Source organism: Oreochromis niloticus, linkage group LG19, assembly GCF_001858045.2.
Source record: "Oreochromis niloticus isolate F11D_XX linkage group LG19, O_niloticus_UMD_NMBU, whole genome shotgun sequence".
NCBI lineage: Eukaryota > Metazoa > Chordata > Actinopteri > Cichliformes > Cichlidae > Oreochromis > Oreochromis niloticus.
In genome coordinates, this window is record NC_031983.2 from 29,765,482 (window position 1) to 29,789,950 (window position 24,469).

Consider the following 24,469-nt stretch of genomic DNA (forward strand, 5'->3'; position numbering starts at 1 on the left):
CTCCTTCATCCCAAAAAGTGGACGAAAGCTCCAGGATCGAAGCAGGAAACCTGCTGCTGAACGCGTGCATCCAAAAATTCTGAATTCCTTGTTGTTATCTTCATCAGGCTCAGCATGTGAAGCCCTCTGCACCTACACCTTATAAAAACCTCCACCCTTTACAGGTAACCACAGCCCTCTGAGTCCTTCACTATGTCCATGAAGCTTCACCCTCCTCCTCCAGGCTCCAAGTCCGACCCTGCAGAGCTCTCACACACACCTGATCACCACACCTGTACTTCCATTCTTCATAACAACGTTATGTTAAAATGCAGAAGCCCGGGGGCAGGTATGCAGGTGACACTGAGGTCAGAGGCACACACCTGTGCTTAAAACAGAGACACAAAGTAATCAGAGTACTCCTATTAAACACTGTTACCTGCACTACATGTTTTATTGCAATAGATTACTTATTCACGAGCTGTGTGTCACTTGACTTACCTGTGAGTGTTATAAATGAGTGCATTTATAACATGCCGGGTGGGCAGCAGACACACCTGGCTAACTCAGTGTTAGCCGGGAGCTAACTGGGCACCTGGTGAAACCCGTACGCACAAAATAAAGCGCGCCCCCGCGGCGCGCGCACAGACACAGGAACGCGCAGTATGAGTTCGGGCTGAATGAGCCACCTGTGGTCACGTGAGCAGTGTGGCAGCAGCTGTGGTTCCCGTGAAGTGGCTCAGTTCCGCTTCGGAGTGTGACTAAACCGAGTCAGCCCGCCCCAAGCCGGCGGCCGGAGTCCAGGCCGAACCGACGGCACGGAGCCCCGGGAGGCGGCGGGCTGGCCGCCTGGGACCGAGCCACGACGCGGGGCCTCGCCGGAGCCATCTTCGTGTTCTCGGCAGGCACGTTCGACTCCCGCGGTCGCTCACGGGGCTCCACCGGCGGTCGCTCACGGGGATTCCTGCCGTCACAGCCAGGTTGCGGCCCCAAGATGGCGGCGGAGGCTGCGCAGTACGGGCGGAGGTGACGTGACTGCGGAGGACGCCGCGTGCGCTGTTGTTTCCCTCCCACCGTTAAAGACCCTCCGCGGCCAGGCCGACCACCGAACCCGACCAGCGGATCCACGGAGCCCCTCGGAAGCGCCCGGCGCGCGGGGGTGGGCACAAGGTAACGATTGCGTCGGTACCGGAGCGCGTGGACGAGCTTCGGGGTGACGGCAGCCACGGTGAGCTCGGTGAGGCCTGCGGCTAGTTGCTCTCTGAGGGCGGCACGGAGCACACCGAGCCCAGCGGAACCGGGAATGAGCCTCCGCGTCCGCGCGCTGCTTCACCGGAACTTCAGGTGTCTGTGAGCACGTGCAGTTTAAAGGGCAGGTTAGCACGCGGCTCGTGTGTATGTGTTTATATCCAGGTGGCCAGGTGAGGGCAGCTGGGTCATGGTTAGGGGCGGAACAGGGCCGAGGGCCTTGGTTTGTAGTTTAATGTCCGAGTTTGTAGTTTTTGGTGTGGGGTTAAGGCGGGAAAGTATCACGGAGCTAGCAGGCTGCACAGTGTCTGCGCCCTGAATGTTTCTGAGATGCTCTGACCTCAGCTCTGCCACGTTCACGGGTGAGCTAAACTAAAGTCAGCAGCTCCAGAGCCCTGAGACCTCCTCAGAGCCCCTCAAACCTCCTGTTGCTACTCAGGGTTTGGTGTTGCTGTGTTTTAGGGCTTCCTGTGAGAGTCTGCATTATTTGTTAAAAACTGACTACTTGAACTTCATCGTAACACCTGAAGAAAGCACACCTGAGTATGCAATCCTGTCTTGACTTCAGTGGTCTTCAGGTGGCATAATGACTGCAATGTTAACATATTAGCACATAGCAGCTAACCTGCCCAGTTAGCGTGAACACTACGTGAGTGCTAAAGTATATGAGACTTCAGATAGCACATAGTTACCTGTTACGAAGCCTGCAGTCTGCCATTCTTAACCACACATGACTTTGAGTGTTAGCACTGGCTAGCTCACCAAAATTCGTTATTCACTCATTATGACTGTTATACATCTTACATGGTTAGCACGATGACATTCATTTTAGTAGGTCGTCAGCAGGTTACACCTGTCTCAGGTAAACATCCTGCAGCATGACATCACACACCCTGTGATGTCAGACCATACCTGACTGTATTTGGATGTGACGTGGCGGCAGGCGTTATCAGCTAGCACTTTCAGGCTAACGTGATTGCAGTCAGGATGCCAGTTTCAGCAATGATAACACAAAATGTTTCAGTAAATGTCTGTCCAGAGTATTTCTTGTGAGGTTGAAGCTCAGCCCGCTCTGGTTGCTTGGCGTGTCCTTTGTGATGACGTGACATAATTTTGTGTGACTTTCCTGATACAGCGTCGAACCCAAACTGAAACACGCACTTTTTTTAAATGAATGTGTATAGAAACATATTTAATCACAGCTAGTGATTCACCATAATGTCCACCATGCAGCAGCTAATGAGCGTCATGAGAGTCATTGGAGAAGGTCTGTACAACTTAGGCTACGTTCACACTGCAGGTCTTAATGCTCAATTCCGATTTTTTGATCAAATCAGATTTTTTTGTCTGCTTGTTCACACTACAAATAAAATATGACAGCAAACGCGCTCTAGTGTGAACGCTCAAAGCGGCCCGCATGCGCAAAAGAAGACGTCACACACAGCGCGCTCTGTTTAGACCCAGAGCAAACAGTATTGTTTGACTGATGGTCCTTAATATAAAGACTTCGGACTTTACGTTTCCCAATTTTGCTTTAAGTTATTTTGTTATTTACATTTGGCCTAATAATGATCCTTATTGCTGTTTTAGAGAGCAGCAGTGCTTCAAAGGATAGCTGCAGATTTCTGTCAGAATCTGCAGATTATACAGTACAAAAAAAATGTTCACGTTTCTCCAACGTTGTCTTCCCAACAGTTTCACTAACATCTACACGGGATGGCCAGGAAGCGTTCACGATGTCTTCTCCGGCGCTGATTATTGGCATCTGTCTTGTGTCAGTGACGTAAAAGACAGATTTAATGCGACATGACCGTTCAAACAGCAGTCGCTTTCTAAAACATCAGATGCGTATCGGATTCAGTACCACATACGAAAGTGACCCAGATCGGATTTGTGCTGTTCACACTGTCAGACCATGATCGGATATGGGTCACATAGGGTCAAAAAAGTCGGATTTGATGCGCTTTCACCTGGAGTGTGAACGTAGCCTTAGTTCTCAGTTTGCTGATGAACCTCCACACTGACTGGTGGAGAAACCGTTGCTGCCACTCAGGAGACTTCCATTAGGTTGGCCAATCGAATGAAAGTGGGTATTTAGGGACGGGGCTGCAGGAGAGCAGGAAGCTTTGTCCTTAGAAGTGTCAGAGCGGTGCCTGTGTAACATGTACGCTCAGATCAGTAAATACAATGTTTTTATTTAATGATTTGAGTCTTTTAGAGAAAACATGTTGATTGTGTCTCTGCACACAGCTGTGTGGATACGAGAACATTGAAAGCTCCTAACCTCCTCCCTGTCCTCCATCACAATCCCAAAGTGTGTTACTTTTAAGCTCCTCACCTGCTGAGGTCACACTGACAGACACTGATGAAAGCCTCAGGCATCTGATGACAGCTTCAGCTCTCACCGCTGTCTGCCATCTCATTAAAAAGCTCAGATTTTCTCGTTGTGTTTCTATAGCAGAATCTGTGATTTTGTTTAGTTTCTGTTTTTCATCAGTTAAAAATCGTCTAGTTATTGAACTTAAAAAACCGTCTTTCCCATGATGTCTGGTCGCTGCCGCTCTGTCCCCGTGTGTTCGCTAGCTAAGCTTACAGAGGTCTCTGCTGCAAGGGCCTGCTTCCACCCAAAAGCGTTAACAGACTCTGGTGTTTATGAAGCACAAAATGGATAAGAAAACCATGTTTGCATGTAAAGATTCAGTGGTGATCGTGTTACTGAGGTCAGTGTTTGCTGATTTACAAGAAGAAATAAAGGCCTGTTTAATCTGTGCAGCAGAGGAAAGAATAAAAATAACAGAAACGATTCTATTGTCAGGAAACTGGCAATACACATGCACACAGATGATGGTGCTTTTCTGATATTTTCATTGGTGTCTGCTCTGTTAAGTAACTGGTCAGTAACCAGTATTACACTTCACGGTCTGAACTAGGGCTGCCACGATTAGTCGACTTGTCACGATTACATCAACTATCAAAATCGTCGACACGTCGTTTGAAGCTTTGTAAGATCCCAAAAGACGCAGGAATAAGCAGACATCTGTTACCCACCAGCTCGATAGCTAGCCGAGCGGTCGAGGCTCAGTAGAGTCGGCGAGAACAGTGAACTCCCCGCACATCGTTTTCAGACCCCTGCGGTCTTTCCCTACTACTACTTAAACATGATATATATATATATAAGACTAATGCGTTATTAAGTAACACATTACAGTAATTACGTTATTATTGTGGTAATGAGCACGGTAACTAGTTATTATGCCAAAATCAGGAACACGTTTATGGTTACTGGGATTTAGATAGGCTCGTTATTTGTTACTTCTTGTGTTGCGTTCGACTGACCTCGGAAATCGGAACACGGACCTGGGAATGATGTCACACTCGACTAAACAGCGTTCTGGTTAGCCTTGTCAGAGAAGTCGGCTTCCAATATGGCGACGCCCTCGAAAACTGTTGTTTTGCTAGCCGTCTACAAAAACAAATTGCTACTAAACACATATGCAGCTCATCTGCAGTCTGGAGTTACCTACATCTTCCTACGCGGAAGGCAGAATTTCCGAGTACAATCGAAAGCACCATGACTGCAGTTTCTGTGTTGGACGTAAAAAGCGCACGTGACGCTGTGGCGTAGGGCTAAAATCATGGCGGCAGTCGACGACTGTCCAGTTCTGTTTGTTTTGTGATGCACTGCTTCTTCCTAGTGATACTAGGTACAATGATTAGAATTATAATACTGCTGCATCAACCCCAAAATGATGTGTTTGCATTTGTAGAGGGTTGAAACAATAGAAATAGATTAAAACAGACAGATAAAAAAGTGACACATAAAACAAACATTGTTCATTTCTAATTTAGTTTCATTCATTTCATCATTAACTTGCACTCACACTACTACACTGCCATTTTAGGTTCAGGCCATTAGGTGGCACAGTGCACTTGTGGCAGGATAGTGCTAACATGGAAGCAAGCTAGAAGACTGGCATCCTTGCTGAGGATCCAGTTAGGCAATCAACACATAACAAGAGAATTCTGAGTAAAACCAACGTAACTTTCCCTAGTAACTAGTTACTTTGAAAGTAACGAAGTAACTGAGTTACTTTTGCTAGAAGTAACTAGTAATGTAACTAAGTTACTAATTTAAAGTAACTTACCCAACACTGTATATAAGACAGCGGTGACGCAAATCTGAAGGCTAGACCGTCCAATTTCACAGCCGTTTACTTCTGGCCCACCTGACCTTCTGGTCCACATAGACTGTGAAGAACAGGTCCTCAGGAGGATCCAGCCCATGAATTTGGACACCCCTTAAGTGTCAGAGAGCAGGATTAACCATCACATTTGCTGGTGACCCGTTATTTAGCAGTCATTAGCCAATCAGCGCTCAGGTTCACAGTCAGTTCCACCCCTCGCTCGTCACACGTGCTTTCAGAACATACGGCAATGGCTAACATGCTAAGCTCGAGGCTTCGTGACAAGACTTCAGCAAGCAGTGTGTGATGCAGCTACGCCCGTCTTTTATGGCCTCTGTGATCAGCTGCCTACAGGGCTGCTGAAGCAGCTGAGACGTGATGAGGATCAGCACCCCAGCCAATGAGAGGAAGGACTCGGGCCTTGGCAGTAACTGAGCTTTTAGATTGAGAGCTAGAAGGATCGTGGATGGTGTTGTTCTCATAATTAAAAAACAAACTGATATTAGGAAGCGTATATGTGTGGGTGACAAAGTCTGTCTTTGATATCCTCTCCAGGGCTCACGGTCCTCACAGCTCAGCTTTGTGATCCAGGTGCATCCTGTGGTTCTGTGTGGAGAGAAACAGGCATTAACGAAACCGTCGAATTATGTTTTTAACACATCACCGGACTCTGTTTGAGCATCTTGTGCAGCTGTTATTGACTCTGTGCTTCTTATTTTCAGGATGCTGTCCTGAACCGTCATGCAAATGAATAAACTCCAGGATCCTCGTTGGACCTGTTCATGGCTTCTAAGAAGAAGCAGAAAGACATGGTGTTCCATCAGGAAAGGGCGACCGCCCCCGCAACAGCAACCGCTGCCAGCAGCCCCCCTTCGTCATGGTACGTCACCCCAAAACCCGGGAAGGCGAGCGAAGGCGGGGTGGAGCAGGCCGTCAGGAGCGGCGCTGAGCAGAAACATCCCACCAGTGTAAAGCCTCAGTCGGACACTCTGCCACCAGAGAACACCTGCAGAGGCGTCACAGTGACCCTGGAGAACCACAGCATGTGGAACGTGTTCTTCAGATGTGGAACAGAGATGATTCTGACCGAACAAGGCAGCAGGATGTTCCCCTACTGCCGCTTCCGCATCTCCGGCCTGCAGCCATCCAGGAGGTACACTCTGATGATGGACGTCCAGCCGTTAGACAACAGTCACTACAGATGGACCGGCAAGAACTGGCAAGCTGCTGGAAAAGGAGCACGGCATGCAAAGAGCCAGCCTTTTGCTCACCCAGAGTCCCCGGCGACGGGCCAACACTGGATGCAGAGTCCGGTGTCCTTTTACAGGATGAAGCTCACAAACAGCATCTCAGACCGAGACGGGAACACTATTCTGCATCCGATGCACCGCTACCTGCCACGACTGCACGTGGTCCAGACAGACAAAGCTGCTAAAGACATAAAACTGAGTGATCCCGGTGTCATTACCTTCTCATTCTCCCAGACTGAATTCATGGCGGTCACAGCCTATCAGAACGCTCAGTTTGTTCAGCTGAAGGTAGACTACAACCCGTTCGCTAAGGGACTGAAGGAGGACGGGTCCAGTTCATGGGGAGGAAAACTGAAAGCGAACTCTAGGAATCTGTTCCATAAAGAAGGAGGAGTTGCTGAGCAGCTTCCTGTGAAGGAGAGCCTGAAGTCTTTGCTGGCAAACCACAAACCTCGAGCCTCCAAAGCAGCGGAGTCCAAACCTTCAGTGGGCGGAGACCTCAAAGACAGTTCCACTACAAACAAAGATCCACCTGCTGCCACGGCCCAAGGGCAGAGTTTGGGGTAAGACTTTGATTCTTCAGTTTCTCTGTACTGAGTATCAGGTGTGTAAGAAAGACGTGTTTCCAGTCAGACAGCAGACTTCCTGTGTTAAGGCTCATGTTAACCGTCGGTCTGTTGTAACCGTTATATAACTGACGTGCACCTCCAGAGAAATATCTCTGTGTGCCACAGCAGCTGGGGTGGGTCTGTTAGGTACCATCATTTCTCCTCCATCAGCCACTGTTGTTCGGATCATCTGAAGAGAGTGGATTACCTCTGAGAAACCCACCACCAGCCCAACTGCTGCTGTCAGCCACCTGTGTGAGCACATCGAGCTTTAGTTTCATGCACAAACTATGAATCGGCAGTGACATGAATAAATGTTTAAGATGGATCTCCATCTTTGATTCCTGCTCAAAGCTGAATGAGCCCGACTTTGGTCCATCTGTCCGTTTTGAAGCTGAGTGAACAAAAGCTGTTTGCAGAGATTTTAAATTGGTGGAAAGATGCTCTAGTTACTCAAACAGTCACATATCTTTAGAACTACAAGAACCAGAGTTCCAGAGAAACTTAAAGTAAAAGTTCTTCAATAAGAGCAGTTCAGGGGTATTGTTTGAATTTTGCAGGTCTTTGGTTCCCCACTGAAAGCTCAAAGCCTAAGTGAAAAGTTTCTGTGGTGGAAATCTCAGTAACGAAGGGTGTCTTCCTGTGATTGTCCATCAGAATATTCAGGAAAGCGTTACACGCTGTTTCCTGATCTTTAGTTACCTTGAACACACTTATTTTCTTCTGTTCCATAACGACAGCACAATGCAGTCTGTGATGGTCCCTGTTACTCGCTGTATATGTTTAGCTCTGGTTCCTGAAGCCCAGCAGGTGTTCTCACCCAGTACTCTAGCGTTTTTCCATCTCACGCTGCTGAATTATGGGATGGTTTTTGTTTTGTTTTGCTCCTGGCAGTCTGTGGGTATCATGGAAGCAGTCACACATGACTGAATGTCTGTTAATTCAATTCAATTTTATTTATACAGCCCCAGATCACAACAGCAGTCGCCTCAAGGCGCTTTATATTGTACAGTAGACCCTACAATAATACATACAGAGAAAAACCCAACAATCATATGACCCCCTATGAGCAAGCACTTTGGCGACAGTGGGAAGGAAAAACTCCCTTTTAACAGGAAGAAACCTCCGACAGAACCAGGCTCAGGGAGGGGCGGGGCCATCTGCTGTGATTGGTTGGGGTGAGAGAAGGAAGACAGGATAAAGACATGCTGTGGAAGAGTGACAGAGATTAATAACAGGTATGATTCGGTGCAGAGAGGTCTATTAACACATAGTGAGTGAGAAAGGTGACTGGAAGGGAAAAACTCAGTGCAATGATTGTTAGGACATCTAGAACTGAGCTCTCCCTGTAATTCGTCCCCTGGATAAATGACTGAACATTTATCTGGAAACTTGAGTTGCTGTGTGACTTGTAGACCTGGTTGTAGATCCAAGGAACTCAGAGACTAACTGGCAGGTTTCGGTCTTCTTGATGTTGAGTTCTCCTTCACCATCAGCCAATCAGCTAACACAGTGGTTAACGGCAGAGCAGACGTGTCACAGCCTCCATGATGGTGGATGTTTGTGACACGTTACACTGCAGGAGAATCAGAAAGGCTGAGATGGCTGGTCAGTTTGCTGTTCCTCTATTCCCTGGAGAACCGTACTGCATGAGTAAAGGTGAATAAAACCATGAAAATAAGATTGTAAAGGGATTTTTAAACGCTTAAGAAAAAAAAAACAGTGCTCCAAAGCCTTTACTTTGACGGAGCGCGACCTTCCAAACGGGAGCCATTCATTATGTCATGGGTGGTGCAAACTTCTTTAGAGGTCCTTAGATCTCGAGGGAAGATCCTCCAAGCACTTAATTTTGTTTTTGATTTTTTTTTTTTTTTTTAAGTTTGGTTTTCTGCGATGTTGTATTTGTCAATGTTCCCAAACCCCTTTGCACAGGAGGAAACGGGCTAATTTTAGCTCCATGTATAAACTCCCAATGAGTTTAATGCTGCTTTGATTGACCTCCTAAATAACACCAATGTCACTAATCTGATGTTTTCGTTTGCTTTTCCTCAGCAGCGTCTCACATCCAGCTCAGAAGTTGTTCTCGGAGCTGATTCGTGAAGCTCACGTTTCACTGCAGAGATGCAACCTGGAGCAGCTCGGCATCAATCACAGCGGCTCTCTCAGAGCAGAGCCAATCAACACTAAGAACTCGAGTTTAAAAGCTAAAGGACGAGAAGCCTTTAAAGACAGTACATCTGTTAAAGCACCTCCAAGGAGATGTGAAATAAGAGGGACCATTAAGGACGACGGGCAGTCGCTGAATTCACTAAACTGTAACGATGGTGTTGGGAGGGGTGGTCCTGCTTGTGGTTGTGCTCCTCCAGAAGTATCCCAGAACTCCTCCGAGGACTTGGAGCACCGACCTAACCCAGACGCTACGACAGAGACAGCCACGAAGCAGCACAAGCGGCCGGCTCGGCTGCCTCTGCCGGCGCTCGCTCTCTTTCTGAGGCAGCACTCTAAAAAGACAAAGAACAAACCGGACTCTCTGGCCTCGGCAGCTCCTCCTGAGCGCCTGTCCGGATTGGCCAGTTCTGCTGCTTCTTTTGCACATCCGCCTTGGGAAGGGACTGCCGGTGCAGCCGATCCCTCCGAGGATCTTGGCAGCGTGAAGCCCGACCTGACAACCTTCGGATGTGCAGATCCTCTAGCTGACGTGGTTTTTAATGTCTCTGGACAAACAGCGGCTCCTCAGCAGCCCGGTCCAGCTGCTGCTGCACATCTGCTGGGTCCAAGAACTGACGACTGCTCGGCCCGCATTTCCGAAAGCCCGGGCCCAGAGCCTAGAGGCCCTGACAGTACCCAAGTGTTACCCGGCTTAAACCAGCCATTCTGCACCTTCAGGGCGTCTCTTACTACCTCTTCGCTGCCTCCTACTGCCCCCCCGCCCCTCCACACAGTGTTATGTTCCCCGAACTCACCACAAACACCACCTGAATCATCCACACCACCTTTAGACTCCCCCACCCTGAAGTCTTCGCTTCCTGACCCAGAGTGTTCGTCCTTCGGCTATGAGCCAATGTCTCCTGCGAGTTCTCCAGAACCTTTACCTCACCTGCCGGCCTCGATCGCTTTAGAGCTCGACTCTGCGGCCTCTGAAGCACCTGACGCAGCAGGACCTCCTGAAGACTCGCAGGACACCGAAGACCCGTCTGTGTTTAAATGGCATACAGTGTTACCTCCACCCGAGTCCTTCGTAGACACTTCATTCACAACATTTCAGTCCCCACTGCAGACTTTACCAGAGGACCCTGATCCACAGAGTCCAAACGCCTCCACGCCTGCTCCTGATCCTCCGGCGTCTTTCCCAGAGAGCGAACAGTCGCTGCCCTTCCCCGCAGAGCTATCCCCACTCGCCCTTCAACTGCCTCTGTCTCCAACCTTCTCCTCAATAGACGGCGACGGACTCTCTCCCACGCCTTCACTCGCTGACCTTGTGCAGTTTTTGTCCACTGACGTTGACCTCAGGATGGGGGTGGAGTTTTCGAACACTGAGGCGGGGGCTGTTCCCTGCTTACCTGTTACAGAAACACATGAACCTTCTCAGCAGGTCCATCCGCTCCCAGCCAGCAAACCCTGCAAGCGGAAGAAGAAGAAGGTTCGGCAGCGAAGGCTTGGCAAGAGCGAGGTGGAGCAGGAGGTGGACGACTCCACCTACAGGAGCATGCAGCCGAACCTGGAGGAAGTGGAGGAGCAGTTATTCATCTCCTTCACTTCAAAGGTAACGTTGTTAGATAGATAACTGATCATAAACCATCATAATACAGCATGCGTACTGAGGGTTAACACACAGTACCTGTTTCAGGAGGCTCTCAAGCTCCACCTGGCCGACTCCTCCGACAGGCCGGCTCCACGGCCCACACCTGACAGTCAAAGAGCTGCAGACTCACCTGGGGGCGGTGACCAGTTGGACACAAGCGATGTACCAAGCTCCGACTTAAACCCATCCAAACCCTCAGCGGAGAGTCTGGCAGAGATGATTGCTTCCTTCCAGAAGATTCTGCTGAGAGACTTGAAGCTCATGAAGCACAGGCAGGTCATCCACCCTGTGCTGCAGGAAGGTACGATCACCTGGTTTCTGTTCGCAGGCAGCAGGTAGAAGCTCTCTGTTCTGTCTCTGACTGTCTTCTTTGTTCTTCTCTGTGAAAGTCGGTCTGAAGATGAACCTGCTGGACCCGACTCTGGCCATCGACCTGCAGTACCTGGGAGTGCGCCTGCCTATCCCCCGCCGGGCACCAGCATGGAGCCGCTGTCAGCGTCTCAAGGTGAGCATGAGCACAAACAAGCAAACTGTCCTGACTCACCTGTGCCTGAAAAACCAGCCTGAGAGCAGAACACCTGTGAGTCCGTTTACAGGTAACAGCGCTGCCTGTGTTCTCTTCTGTTTCAGGTGTTTCTGCTGCGTTTGTGTCCCGAACAGGAAAAACCACAGACGTCACTCAGATTAAAGGCTGGAGAGCGAAGTTCACGTTGTCTGAGACTCCGCCCACACCTTCAGCCTGCAGACCTGAAGGTGCTTTTCTACGCTATGAGCTCACAGCTGGTTACAGTTTTGTTGTTTTTCAGCTCGGCTCCTGGCCACACTTGGCCATGTGCTAGTCTAACTAGTTTGTGTTGAATCCTGCAGCTGGTTTGAGTTCAGAGCCGCAGAAGAAGAACCTGTCGGCGTTCTGCAGCGACATGCTGGACGAGTATCTGGAGAGCGAGGGGAAGCTGATCGATGAGCGTGCCGCCAGCTTCTCCCAGCTGCCAGTGGAGCCGCTGGTGTACGAGCTGCCCACCAGGAGCACCAGCTACGTCCGGACCCTGGACCACGTCCTGAAAAAACAGACCGCCGACCCCGCCTCCTCCGACCTCATATCTGGGTTCATCCCCCCCTCCAAGAGGCCCCGCTTCAAAGAGCCTAAACCAGGCCGGAGGGGTGAGAGGAAGCAAAAAGGTTCTAAACAGAGCAAACTCAGACCAGAACTTGCAGCTGCTCTGGGTCCTGAACCCAGTCAACTGGAACCTTGGCAGCCTGCAGGCCATGCCCCCTCAGCGCCTCCATCACGCCCTGAATCAAACCCCATCAAGAGGCGGAGGAGGCTCAAACCCAGGACCTCATCTCAGACCCTCAGCCCCTCTAGGGCCACAGTGCCCCCATTGGGTATGTCCAGGGACCTGGCCCCGCTGGAATCAGACTCTGAGCTGGGGGCGGGCAGAGCGAGGACAGCAGCAGGAGTCGGCGCCAGCCGATGACCCGTGCCCTGCAAAAACAGAAGGTCCTGGAGGACGGCGCCGTGTGGGAAGGCCTGCGCCGGACCAGCATCACTACGGAGAGGGCCGCCATCACCCTCACGTCCCTCTTCACTCAGACGGTGAGCATTCATTGGCTGCAGCATCTCATAGAGGGTGGGGTGAAAGTGCAGCTCAGCGGGTTCAGTGTAAAACAGTGCTGTTTGTTTTTGTCATGAATAAAGGATCATTTTAATGTTGTCTTTGGAAAATACTGCAGCAACTTTGTGCTGTGTGAGTTTAAATGATGTGAAGGGCAAACTAACAGGTGTTTGTTACAGACCAGTAATAACAACCACACACTGTTAATAATCACAGACTATTAAAGAGTCATTAGACACTATTACAAGGTTAAAACTACACTGTTAACACATTATTGTTAAAGTGATTACAGATTAGTGAGCAGTGGTGCGGCGCTCTCGTGCCGAGCCTAAAGCAAACTCTGGGTTATCTGCGTTTATTTAAACGTAGACGTGTTGACTGTGTGACGCTGCTATCAACAGGAAGCACAGACGTCATGTGACAGGAAATCACTGCAACACAAGCAACAAAAAGACGAATGCGAAACGATCATGAGGAAGTGGGCAGATTTTCACACACGTGTAGAATAAACAGGTCTGATGTTCTTCTTCAGGGTTTCGTGAGCGAGAACCCGACGGTGCCGATCCAGCTGAGCTGCAGACGGGCGCCGCCGTGTCTGAACGAGTTCTGCCGGCTGGGCTGCGTCTGCCTCAGCCTCTCCCGCGACTCCAGGATCAGCCACTGCGGCCGGCCCGCCTGCATGTTCGGCTGCAGCTGCCTCAAACAGAAGGTGGTCCTCCTCAAGAACCTGGATGGGTCCGACTCCAGCCCCTCCTCACACCACGGGAGGACCAAGAAGAAGAGGAGGAGGAGGATGAAGATGGCCTACGGTGAGTCTCAGCGGTTCACCATTTAAGCGTCAGAAAAGCATCGATAACAATAATAACCCCGTGGTTGTGTCGCAGTCCTGAAGGAGGCGGACAGTGTCTCCCAGCCTGCCGAGCGGGTCCGGACTCTGTGGAGGAGGGATCCCGGGCGCTCGGATCCAGAGCCGGTACGCGTGCCTGAAGCCGCTCCACAGACCCACCTTGCGGTAAGGACCCGTTTAAACATGTACCGTAGCACTTTAAAGGCTGTTCCGCACATTTATCCGCTGCAGTGCTCAAACTGGTCGTTTCTTTCTTTGTTTCCAGAAGGTCAGAGAAGATCACCGCAGCTGTGCCAGAGTCCGAGGATACTCCGGAAAGATCCGGAAACAGAAGGTAAGCCAGCAGTTCCCTGAGGGAACGAGGCTCTTACTGTAAATGTTTGTTGTTCATTACCTGATTCGCTGGCAGGTGAAACCAACACTGTCTGTCCACCGGGAGGCGACCAAAGGCACCATCAGACCTGATCGGCCGAAGCCCCAAAGCGTGAAAAAGCTGAAGAAGACCTCCAGGCCTCCTCCAGGTGTGTTGACGCTGCTGCTCTCCCATCAGCCCCTGCACCTGCTGCAGTGTTTTCTGTCCTTTCATGGAGGTTTCCTCTGCAGGTGAAGCCCTTCAGGCTCTGACTCCCTCCGAGCCTCCTCTGAGTCCTCCAGCTGAGCTGACCCCAAAGCCGTCTAAGCGTCTCTTCATCAGGGCTGACTTTAAGTGGAAGAGCGAGGCCGACCGGACCCTCGTGCTGATGGAGCTGTGTGAGGCGATGTCTCAGAACCGGCTGGACCGCCCGTTCTGGATCAAGAACTTCCTCATCCATCCTACCGGCCAGTCTGTGGAAGGCAGCGGCGCCGAGCGCTGTATCCAGTACCACGTCAATATCTCCAGATCCACACTGAAGCCAAGGAAATCGACAGCGCTGCGCAGACAGGTGGGTGCCGTTAGCTTCCTCTGTAATGGTGCTTTTTCATTGATTAGTCATAAAGGTGGTAGAAATGTTTCTGATTGGTTGAGTCTGAGTTTCAGAGACAGTCCTGCCAGCTGATTGGTCAGCTGCTGGGCTGTTTCCACCAATCAGAGCTGTGTTAACCTGTGAAACAAATGAGCCTGTAACCATGGTTACGCGTGTGTCACCATGATAAACTCGCCTGGCGTGTGATGGTTGATTACAACTTGTGTCTTTCAGGTGGATGCAGCACAGGTGGGCAGGAAGGTGGAGCCTCTGAAGGAACGTAACATGAAGAAGGAGTACAGAATGCAGGAGGCGGAGCCTGTGGAGGACTGGCAGAGGGAGGTGGAGGAAGGCGACATCACAGAGGAGGATGGCTTCACGGATCGCCAGGTCGACGTTTGGACAGAGAGCAGTGGACAGGAAGTGACATCAGAGGTGAAGGTCAACATGGCTCTGCCTTTCCTGACCGGAATCTCGCCTGCCGGCTTCCTCTCAGCCAATAGGAAAGCGCCGGGAGGAACGGACCAGCCGATCCAGGTAAGAATGAGCTGAGCTTCTTCTTACAGCTGCTTCACACGGTCGTCTTCAGTGGGCGGAGTCACAATGTCACCCTTAATTTACATCTGTTTGCTGACCTGTGACCTGGGCGGAGCGTCACCAACATCACAATTAACATTAAAATCCCTCACCTGCCGCTCGCCACTCACGTGACTCTCCCTCCATGTCGTCCTGCAGGTGAACGGGAAGCTCTACCCTCTGGCTAAGATCCAGCTGGGGAGGATGGGGGCGCTCCACCCGGCCAACCGGCTGGCAGCCTACCTGACGGGACGGGTGAGCTCATCCCGTCAGCAGCAGCCGTCTCTGCGACCCCCCTCCTCCTCCTCCTCCTCTGCTCGGAGGTTGGGGCCGACGCCTCTTGCCGTCTCCTCAGCTTCCTCTGTGGTCTCTAACCTCGCTGCGACCACCACAAACGCTGCGGCCACTACAGCCTCTCCCACTATCACCACCACTGCTTCCTCTTCTGTGACCCCACCCAGAGCGGTTCTGCCGCTCACCCTCTTGACCTCCATCACAGGTGAGCGTTTCCGTGTGATAATCTGCCTTTGATCAATAAATAATCTCTGTTTCTGCCTGATTGGTCAATAAAAGTATTGATGAATCCGTCTGTGCTCAGGGTCTCTGTCCAGCAGCTCGTCAGCGCCACCTGTTAATCCGTCTCTGGGCGCAGCGACCCCTAAAGCCCCTCAGGTAGTGCTGATTAAGGTCCCACCTCCTCCTGGGACGGTTCCTGTCGTGGCCCCTCGCCCTCCGGGCCCCGCCCCTGGCTCTCAGAGGATGCTCCTGAAGCCAGTCCAGATGGCTTCCGGCATCCAGTTTTACCGCCGACCTGACGGGAAACTGGTCAAGCTGGTCCCCGTCAGCCAGCTGAGGGCGGTCACGCCCACTTCGCCTGCACAGACAGGTGAGTCTGCAGACCTTGGGGATGGGTGGGGCATATCTGAGATTAAACTAAAATCTTGATTGTGACTCTGTCCCTGCAGGTCCTTCCTGCTCCTCCTCGCTCCTCTCCCCTTCGGCCCACACAGTCAGACCCCAGGCTCCACCTGTTCCCTCCTCGCCGTCCCCGAGCTCTGGCTTCCTGTCTCAGAAGGGCACCTGTACCTTTAAGATCCTCCCTGCCGACTCCAGCCAGGACCCTATCATCGTCACCTGTGCCAAAGCCCCGCCCAAGACCCCGACCAAGGTGCTGACGGTGCCAGGCTCCTTCACCCTGCTGCAAACACACCCCTCCAACCCCCCCGTGACCCCAGTGAAGCTCCTCTCGCTCAAAGCCCCTGTGCCTCATGGCGCCGAGGAGGGTGTCGAAGCCGCAACTGCGTCTGTGGTCGCCACCGGAGCAGGGGGGCTGATCTTCAAATGTACACCACCTGAAATTTCCCCCACCATCCAGACACCCTCAGAGGGCCATCCCACACCCCCGCTTTTGTTAGGGTCAAAGGTCACGCCCGCGCTACCGCCAGGTCCTGAACCTGAGCCGGCTCAGGACCCGGTGGAGCTGGACATCATCTGCGTGGACGAGAAGCCACACGTTACCACGGAGACGCAGTCGGTAGAGGTGACGTCAAGCAGCGAGACGGAAAACTCGTCAGACTTCAGAGAGTCGGAGAGCGACGACGAGAGGGCGCCGCTCGCTAACAACACGGTAAGAAGGCGAAGAAGAAATATACACATGAAGACGACCTCACACACTTCCTGCTCACAGACGTGTGTGTGTCTGTGTGTGCGTGTCTGTGTGTGTGTGTGTGTGTGTGTGCGCTGCAGCGCCTCCTCCACACGGCGTTGGAGCGGCTGCGTCGGGTGCGGCTGCGTGAGCTGTTGGAGCGTCTGAGGAGGACGGTGGGACAGTTGGGGGAGAAGATGTCGAAGGTCTCAACGCTGAAGACGGTCAGAGAATGAAAGCTCCTGATTGGTCGGTGGGTGGGTGGGTTGGTTGGTTGGAGAGTAACGAGTGGTGCTGTCTGCTTGCAGGCGGTGGAGGTGATCCAGGAGCTGAAGAGGAAGGAGTCACAACTGAAGAGGAAGAAGAGGAGACTGAGGAGGAGGAGGGATGAGTACCTGTGGAGCATCGCGCCATCAGCAGGTGAGAAGCAGAAAGACTCATGTGACCCTGACCTGGTTATTGGGAACATCAGCACCGAGCAGGAGACGAGACAGGAAGCGATGTCGTGTTCACGCAGAAATTATAGAGCTTAGGGGGCGTGACCAGGACGTGCTCTACAGCCAATCATGTGCAGATTAATCAACCGCTGCGTCCCGATAATGAATGAATCGGTTAGTACGCCCCATCAGCAATGTGTGCCAGAGGTCAGCTGACAGCCGCTGGGAGTCCCCCCCTCCTTCCCTTGGGGTGTGTCTGCTTCCAGCTTTAAACACACCCCATTCAGTCAATGTGGCGCCAAGAGATGGCGCCTTCTTTAAAACACAGTTGGCTACAGACACTCGTTTTATCGTGGGGTCTACAGCGCTGTTTTGAATCGCGTAGTTTTTATTCTTGGTGCTCTGCACACTGGATGCTTTTACATCGTTTTCTGTCCTCACAGTGTCTCCCGTGTCTGCTGTTTGGGCTGCTCGTCCGTCGGCAGCTCTTTGGGGTGACCATATGCAAGTGAAGCGCGGCAGCTGAACAACAAGCAATGACAAAAGCAAAAATACGTCATTTGAACTTTGTCACAAAGTTTTTATCACAGTGTTGTGCAAATACTTCCTGTCACTCAGAGGATATCTGGGCTGGGGTTTGGAAGTCGCTGGGGGCGTCGCCTAATGACTGATATAGGATGTGATCCTGACAGTGTGCGCTCTCTTACCTGTAAAATCCACACAATCAATAAAACAATCAATAAAACTACGGTTAACACGACCACATGACAGATTAAACATTGTGTGTTATCAAAGTGTTTATTTATTCAGGTGTCAGACGGGTCCTCAGGGCGGCGCTACAGGACGCCTCTGACACAAATGTGTGTGCAGTCAGGAAGCTGACCCAACGATGCTGTGATGATGGCGGCGATGAATCTGTGACTTGGTGAAACGTAAAGCTGCTCTGTACTCTGGCGAGTTGTCGTTCAGTTCTCTGATCGTCCCGGCGTGTTTCTGACAGCGAGCAGGTGGATGCTGCCTCCAGCTCGTGTTTTTTAAACTTTACTGAGAAACTTCGAGACAGGCATGCGATGACTTCCTTTTTGAGGACGCGTCTCTGACTCGTCTGTCTGCTTCTTATGTAGATCAGACCAAACCGACAGCAGCAGTGATGGCGGCAGCGGCGGCGCCAGAACTTTTGGATGAGCCGACAGTTATCTCATCAGATGAAGAGCGAGTGGTTGTCACGGATAGCGATGTAAGAAACCATCATGCAAAGTCATCTTTAACTCATTCCTCATTCCTGACCACAGGAAGCTCCCTCAGTGTTTATTTTTTCAGAATAATAGCACAGCTTTACAAAGTGAAAGCAGGGAGATTTAAACAAGTATTTCAAATAATTTATGGAAAACGGAGGTGAGGAGAGTGAGAGAAACAAGATTAATTTATATGAAAAAGCAAGAAGTAGCAGGAAGTGAGACTAGGATTAAAAACCCTGGGATTAAATGGGACCCTGATCAGGTAAAGAAAAGTTCAGAGTAAAGTTCAGAGTTTGATGAGATTTAAAATGAAGATGAGGAAACGAAGGAAGAATTCAAAAACAAGCATCAGGTGGGATGAACTGTCAGACTGTGGTTACGAAGAGCTTTGATTATTGATTGGTTGAACTTATAGCCCATGCGTCCGTGCCTCACCCGAGGCATCTGTGTTTGTGCCAGGTGGAGCAGGAAGACGATGAAGGTCGGGGCGTTGCCATGGAGATGGTGGGGGTGAACAGTTGGCTGGCGAGGAAGAGGAGGAGCTCAGAGTAAGAACCTTCCAGAGGAGGGTTGTCCTCTGCTGTCTGAGGGTCCCCTGACTCCAAAAAGAACTACAGCAGGGAAAAAGGGGGCGGGGCTAAAACCAAATATGAAACAACACCCACTGTTAGAACGCTGCCCCATGGTGGTGGAAGTTGTAACTGCTCACCTGGTGGAGGTCAAAGGAACTGTAGGTTAGTGGGCGGAGCCCGTGTTTAAAGTGTCTCTTCGTGTTTTCAGGCTGAAGGAGGTGACAGCTCCTCGCGCCGGCACCGCCCTCCTTGCAGCTCTCCAATCGGCCACGAGCGGCTCAGACTCTCCTCAAGAGCTGCTGCTGGAGCAGGTAACCAGGACACACCTGTAAATCATCAGAGGCGCTCTCAGCTCCTCCTCCTCTGATCAGGAACCTCCCAGGTTTCCTTCAGTTTCTCGCTGATCACTGATCAATCATGTGATCAGTAGCGATTTAAACGGAGAGGGGAGGGGCTGTCGATGCTCTGCTGATGAAGACGAGCGTGACATTCTGTGTGCTCTTCTGTGTTTGAGGCTCGGCACGAGATTGAGGCGCTGCAGTCGGAGATGGAGGACCTGAAGAGTCTGGGGACGAGTCTGACGCAGCAGAGGGACGGACACGTCAGGGACATCTGCGGCAGAACAGGTGAGGGAACAGGTGAGGCGTAGGTTCACCCTGTGAAGCTGAAAACTCAGAAAACTCTAAGAACCTCACAGGAGACGTTTACCTGCCTGCTCATCTGGAGGCAGAGCTCTAACCCGTTGGTGTGTTTGGCTGCAGGTAAGAGCGAGCGGAGGATCCTGAGGAAGCTGCAGCAGTTTTCGTCCAAGCAAAAGAAGGTGGAGGAGCAGGAGAGGTGGCAAGCGCCCAATCAGGTAACAGCAGGGGGCGGGACCTCTGCTCCTCCACCTGTAGGCAGTGATGCGTGTGGAGCAGGTGACGAGGTTGACAGCATTATCGCGACAACAGCAGCCCAACAGAAGTCCACAGATGCCCCTCCTACTTCAGTTTCTGCCCCACCCACTCCTGCACCTGTCCAGGTGTCACCAACCCACAATGCACCTGTGGACAAGAAGCGTTCAAGGACGATTCCAAACATCCTGTCTCGCAGTAAGGCTCAGGCTCCGCCTCCATCTGCGATCACGAAGGCTGCAGAAGGTGAGACCAACACGTGTGAGCTCCTAATGAAATGATGGATTATTTCACCGAGTAATCGAGTAATCTGTGGATTATTCCACTGAGTAATGCAAACATCTGTGATTGTGTTTGTGAAATATTCAGGTCTAAGTTTTTTAAGGAAATGTTTTAAGTGAAAAATAAATGATGTCAGATAAGGTCAAAGGTCAGATCTAAACTTGGGCATAAAAAGCGTTCCTTGACTCTTGCTGGACGTCTTCCTGGCGGTAACAGGAGGCAGGTTTCTGTGTCCGACCTGAAGTCGCTCCTGTCATTGTGATTGGTTTGTGGAAAAAGCTTCTATTTTTATACTTTTAAATAGTAACGTAATGTAATAAACACAGTGTATTTATCTTACTTCACATTTAAACACCAAACGTGGTGCGTTAAAAACGACATAAAATTTTACCTTGACGTGTAACCTACATAAACACTCAGCGTTTGTCCACAACAAACGGACTGGAAAACAACAAGCTGCTGACACGAAGCGACGACCAGCTGGTCCTGATGTTTCTGAACGAGACAAGTGAGAAACACAGATTGTGGGTTCGTCCATTGTCAGGAGAACGGTTTGATCCAGCAGTGGGAGCTGTGTCACGGCCGCGCTCGTACACGTGTTGGGATGTCGGGCGGGCAGTTTGAGCTCTCGTTAGCAGAGTTGGGACGACATCAGTGCTCAGCTGTGTGTCCAACGTAAAACAGTATTTTATGATTTCCATGTCATTGTATATTCAGTACAAGTGTGCGATTTGAGCTATGAGCACGCTTGCTGCCAAATGCAGTGATGTGATTGGTCAGATCTGTTTATCTGAAACATCAGAAAAATCAAGCTTGGTTCGAAAAAGAAAAATACCATAAATTCGTCGTGCGTAATAACACATTCAGTGTGAACGGCTGCATTAAGAAAAGGTGAGTCTGAAAAATATTTTTAATGCAAGAAATATTCCCTCGAAATTTACGCGTTCTGAAATGAAGAGGGTCTAGTACACCCCATGCCCCCCTTTAGACTCACCCCTGTGTGCTGCCTCCATATAAACGGGGCGGCTGCCGTCGGCTGATCTCTTCTAAGTTAACAGCTGATCTATTCAATAGAATAGAATAGGCCTTTATTGTCGTTGTACATGTACAACAAAATTATGGGTGCTGCACGCCGACTGTGCAGGAACAGACAGGAGGAATATGTACGAAACAAGAGGAAGGCTCACAGTGGAGAACAGAGTCTGTGTGTGAGTGACCCGAGTGATAAGGGTCACTCACAGTGGCTCAGGGTGGGGTGTGAAACGCTAACGGGGTATAGAAACGCCGTTGGACACATCGGCGCTACAGAGCCGTGCAGTAAACGAAGCATCGAAGCAAAGACTCGACAGATCGTTGCAGATTAAAACAAATTAGTTTGTCTTTAAAGTTTTCAGATTAAACTTCATGTTTTCCTTCACCTGTTCGCCCAGGTAATCCTCCAGGTGACCCTTCGTCCTTTCAGAGTCTCGTTCCAGCTGAGGTTCTCTCTCTGGTCGGGGCACCGTTACCCAGGCAACCAGTCCTGACCCTGAATCCCGTGAGAGCGGGTTCAATGGTGCTGCAGCCGGCGCCGTCTCCAGGTACCGACACGTGGAGCCTGAACGCTCTCTGCTTGGCTGTGCTTTTATTTAGAAACTGAGATGTTTCTTTTTTGTCTGTAGGCGTGGCCTCGGTCACCCTGAACATTCCTACTCTGACCAATCAGCAGATCCATCTCACCCCACTGCTCTGCCCACCGGCCAGGCCCCTCGCTGTCACCAACCTGAGAGGTAACCAACACTCGCTGCATCGGTTTTATTCATCCTCGGGACCATAAAAAGATTCTCAGACATATATACAGCAGGTGCGTCTACTGAGGCGCCGCCTGTTCATATCCGTGAAAAACGGTGTGAAGCAAAGTTCAGTCACGCAGGTTTTAAACACGACTGGAAAACTTAACCTCGAATCACTCGGCAGTGGCGCTAAGAGGACGATGGCGGCGACCTGTCCAACAGCTCTGATCTTGCCATGACACCATGTAGAGACCACAACGCTTCGCCTTGAATATCTCGTAACAGGAGCAGGACAGCTTACCGTGGATCGCTGCGCTTTAGCTCTGGGCCGAGCTCACACTTTTTTTTCTCTCTCTCTCTCTCTCTCTCTCTCTCTCTCTCTCTCTCTCTCTCTCTCTCTCTCTCTCTCTCTCTCAGCTCCACCCACATTCACTCAGCATTGGTAAGCTCCTCCTCCTTCCGGGTTGGACTCATTAACATCTCTCAGATGGCCAAATTAAACCAAAAAAACCCACCGAGAAATACAAAAACGTTGTTATGGCGCCGGCATATGATTGGTTGTTTTTTTGTGAGGCCGATCAGCTGATTATCATCATCTGTTTACTCTTCCAGGCTCCGGCCTCAGCGGGGTGCTGCAGCTCGTTCAGACCAACACACCACAACAGCAGGCTCCGCCTTCAACCCATAAGCTGCTCCCTGCTCCTCCCGCTCCTCCTCTAGAGGTCTGCGCTGCATCAGCTGAGTCCTCAGATCAAATCAAACACCAGGACCAGACTCCACCCCTCGGTGAGGTCAGACCTACATCCTGGTCATATTGCGGCTCTGACAGCCAATCGGAGGACAGAGAGGCGGAGCCTGAGAGCAGGGGCGAGCACAAGAGCCTGCCGTCGCTCCTCGATGAGTTTGTCTTCCTTAATCAGCAGGTGGAAAAACACCAGGACGCTGCAGTGGTGGGTGGAGCTGAGGAGGAGGGACATACCCACAGCCCCTGGATGCTGCAACTGGACTCGGACTCTGACACAGACGGGGCGGGGCCTAACCTCAACACGGAGACGATGTTGACCACTCCAGGCAGTCCTAAAGGAGGCGTGCTGGCCCCGCCCCCTCTGCTGCAGATGAAGGTGGGCGGAGCCAAAGTGGCAAGCCCAGGCAACAGGGAAGGAGAAGGCACAGTGGCAGGGGGAGAAGAGGGGCAGGGGCAGGGGGGCGTGGCCTGGAGGCCAATGCCGAGGCTGGTTCCTTTGGGATTAAGAGGAAACGCCCCCAGCTGACATCACACCACAGAAATAATGTTGTCACATCAGCTGCACCTTCCCGGTTTGGTCCTGATGGGTGTCGACGCATTTGGAGAAAAAAGAAAAGCATAGACTGATTGTGGCGCTTCCATGGTAACAAATCAGTTATCGTCTGTGGATTATTAAGGATCAATATTCAGGTATTGATTGGTTTGGAACAGGGCGACTGTGTCCTGTTTGTCCGATGCGCTGACCAGATAAAACGCAGACACTGCTTCTGAAAAACATGGAAGTGCCTTAAACCTGCGTTCTACCTGACAGCCTCCAGGGGGCGACACTGCAGTTCTGTCCTATAGAAGTCTGCGACACGACGCTGCTCTGACCTCTGTACACACTTCATGCTGAGTTCATTCGCTGTATCTCAGTCATGTCTTTCAAAATGGAGGATCAGCTGTGGTGTTTCGTTGATTGCTCATTGGCTAACGACTCATCAGTCACACGGTTATCCAGTGAGTGAGCGGTTTCATGGTCAGACCCGCCCCTCTTCCTTACAGCCAAGATAGTGGGGATTTCAGTTTTTAAAAATGTCTATTGAACCTGTCACATCTTACTTTAAAAGAGTTTCTTTAGCGTCCTGTTTTCAGTGGCTGTGTTCAGAGAAACTTAATGGCGTCCTGAGGAAGAAGCAGCACCGTACCCACAGAATGTTCTGATGTTGCGTTCAAATGTCTTCCTGTTTGTGTCGGTGCCAGGTGAGCCAAGAGACACCTTCACAGGTAGCAAGTTCACGTCTGAGAGTGGCGTCCACGTCACGAAGAGAACGCATTCGGGCTTCTCGCCTCCAAACGTTCAAACTTTATTCTGAAAGTCCAGCTGTTGTTTCCTGCTTTTACTTTTTTATTTAAAGGAACTTTGTGAAAGCTGTCAGTGTCTCACCATGGTGGAATGTTTCAGTTTTTTCATGTTCTGCAGGAAAAACAGTCATCACAGGGGACTCACCTGGACTGACCTTTTCTTTTTCTTAATGGCTATTTTTCTACATGTTTACCTCAGCTGTCCTAACAGCTGGAAGGAAAACAGGTACCAATAAAAGTTAAATATTTGAGTCTGACCTGCTGCATCCTACTTTTATTCAACAGGAAGTTCCCAGGTGTGTTTGAAGTGTTTCTCACCTGAAACTTTCAGGTTAAAGCTGAGGTTTCTGATTCAGAGTACCTGAACACATCACATCCAGCAAACGAGGAAAAAATAAATATTCAGTAAAAAAAAAAAAGTTTCTAACCAGATGACAGTTGGTTTGAGTTTGATTTAAAGTGTTTGATTTATTTTAGCTCACCATCG

At 50.7% G+C, this 24,469-nt stretch overlaps 1 protein-coding gene across 1 annotated transcript; it reads left to right on the forward strand.

Moving 5' to 3' along the window:
• The first annotated feature begins 508 nt into the window (after positions 1-508).
• Positions 509-24,239, forward strand: mgaa (MAX dimerization protein MGA a). The gene is made up of 27 exons (XM_019348499.2): positions 509-1,149; positions 6,134-7,224; positions 9,322-11,032; positions 11,117-11,372; positions 11,461-11,576; positions 11,702-11,843; positions 11,939-12,546; positions 12,582-12,668; positions 13,220-13,496; positions 13,572-13,699; positions 13,800-13,868; positions 13,944-14,055; positions 14,138-14,457; positions 14,713-15,015; positions 15,214-15,553; positions 15,653-15,940; positions 16,020-16,681; positions 16,801-16,923; positions 17,008-17,119; positions 18,261-18,373; positions 18,834-18,922; positions 19,155-19,257; positions 19,461-19,584; positions 19,708-20,085; positions 21,552-21,701; positions 21,783-21,890; positions 22,506-24,239. The coding sequence occupies exons 2-27, from the start codon at positions 6,194-6,196 to the stop codon at positions 23,162-23,164; spliced, it is 8,409 nt and encodes a 2,802-aa protein (XP_019204044.1). The 5' UTR covers positions 509-1,149; positions 6,134-6,193; the 3' UTR covers positions 23,165-24,239.
• The last annotated feature ends 230 nt before the right edge of the window (positions 24,240-24,469 follow it).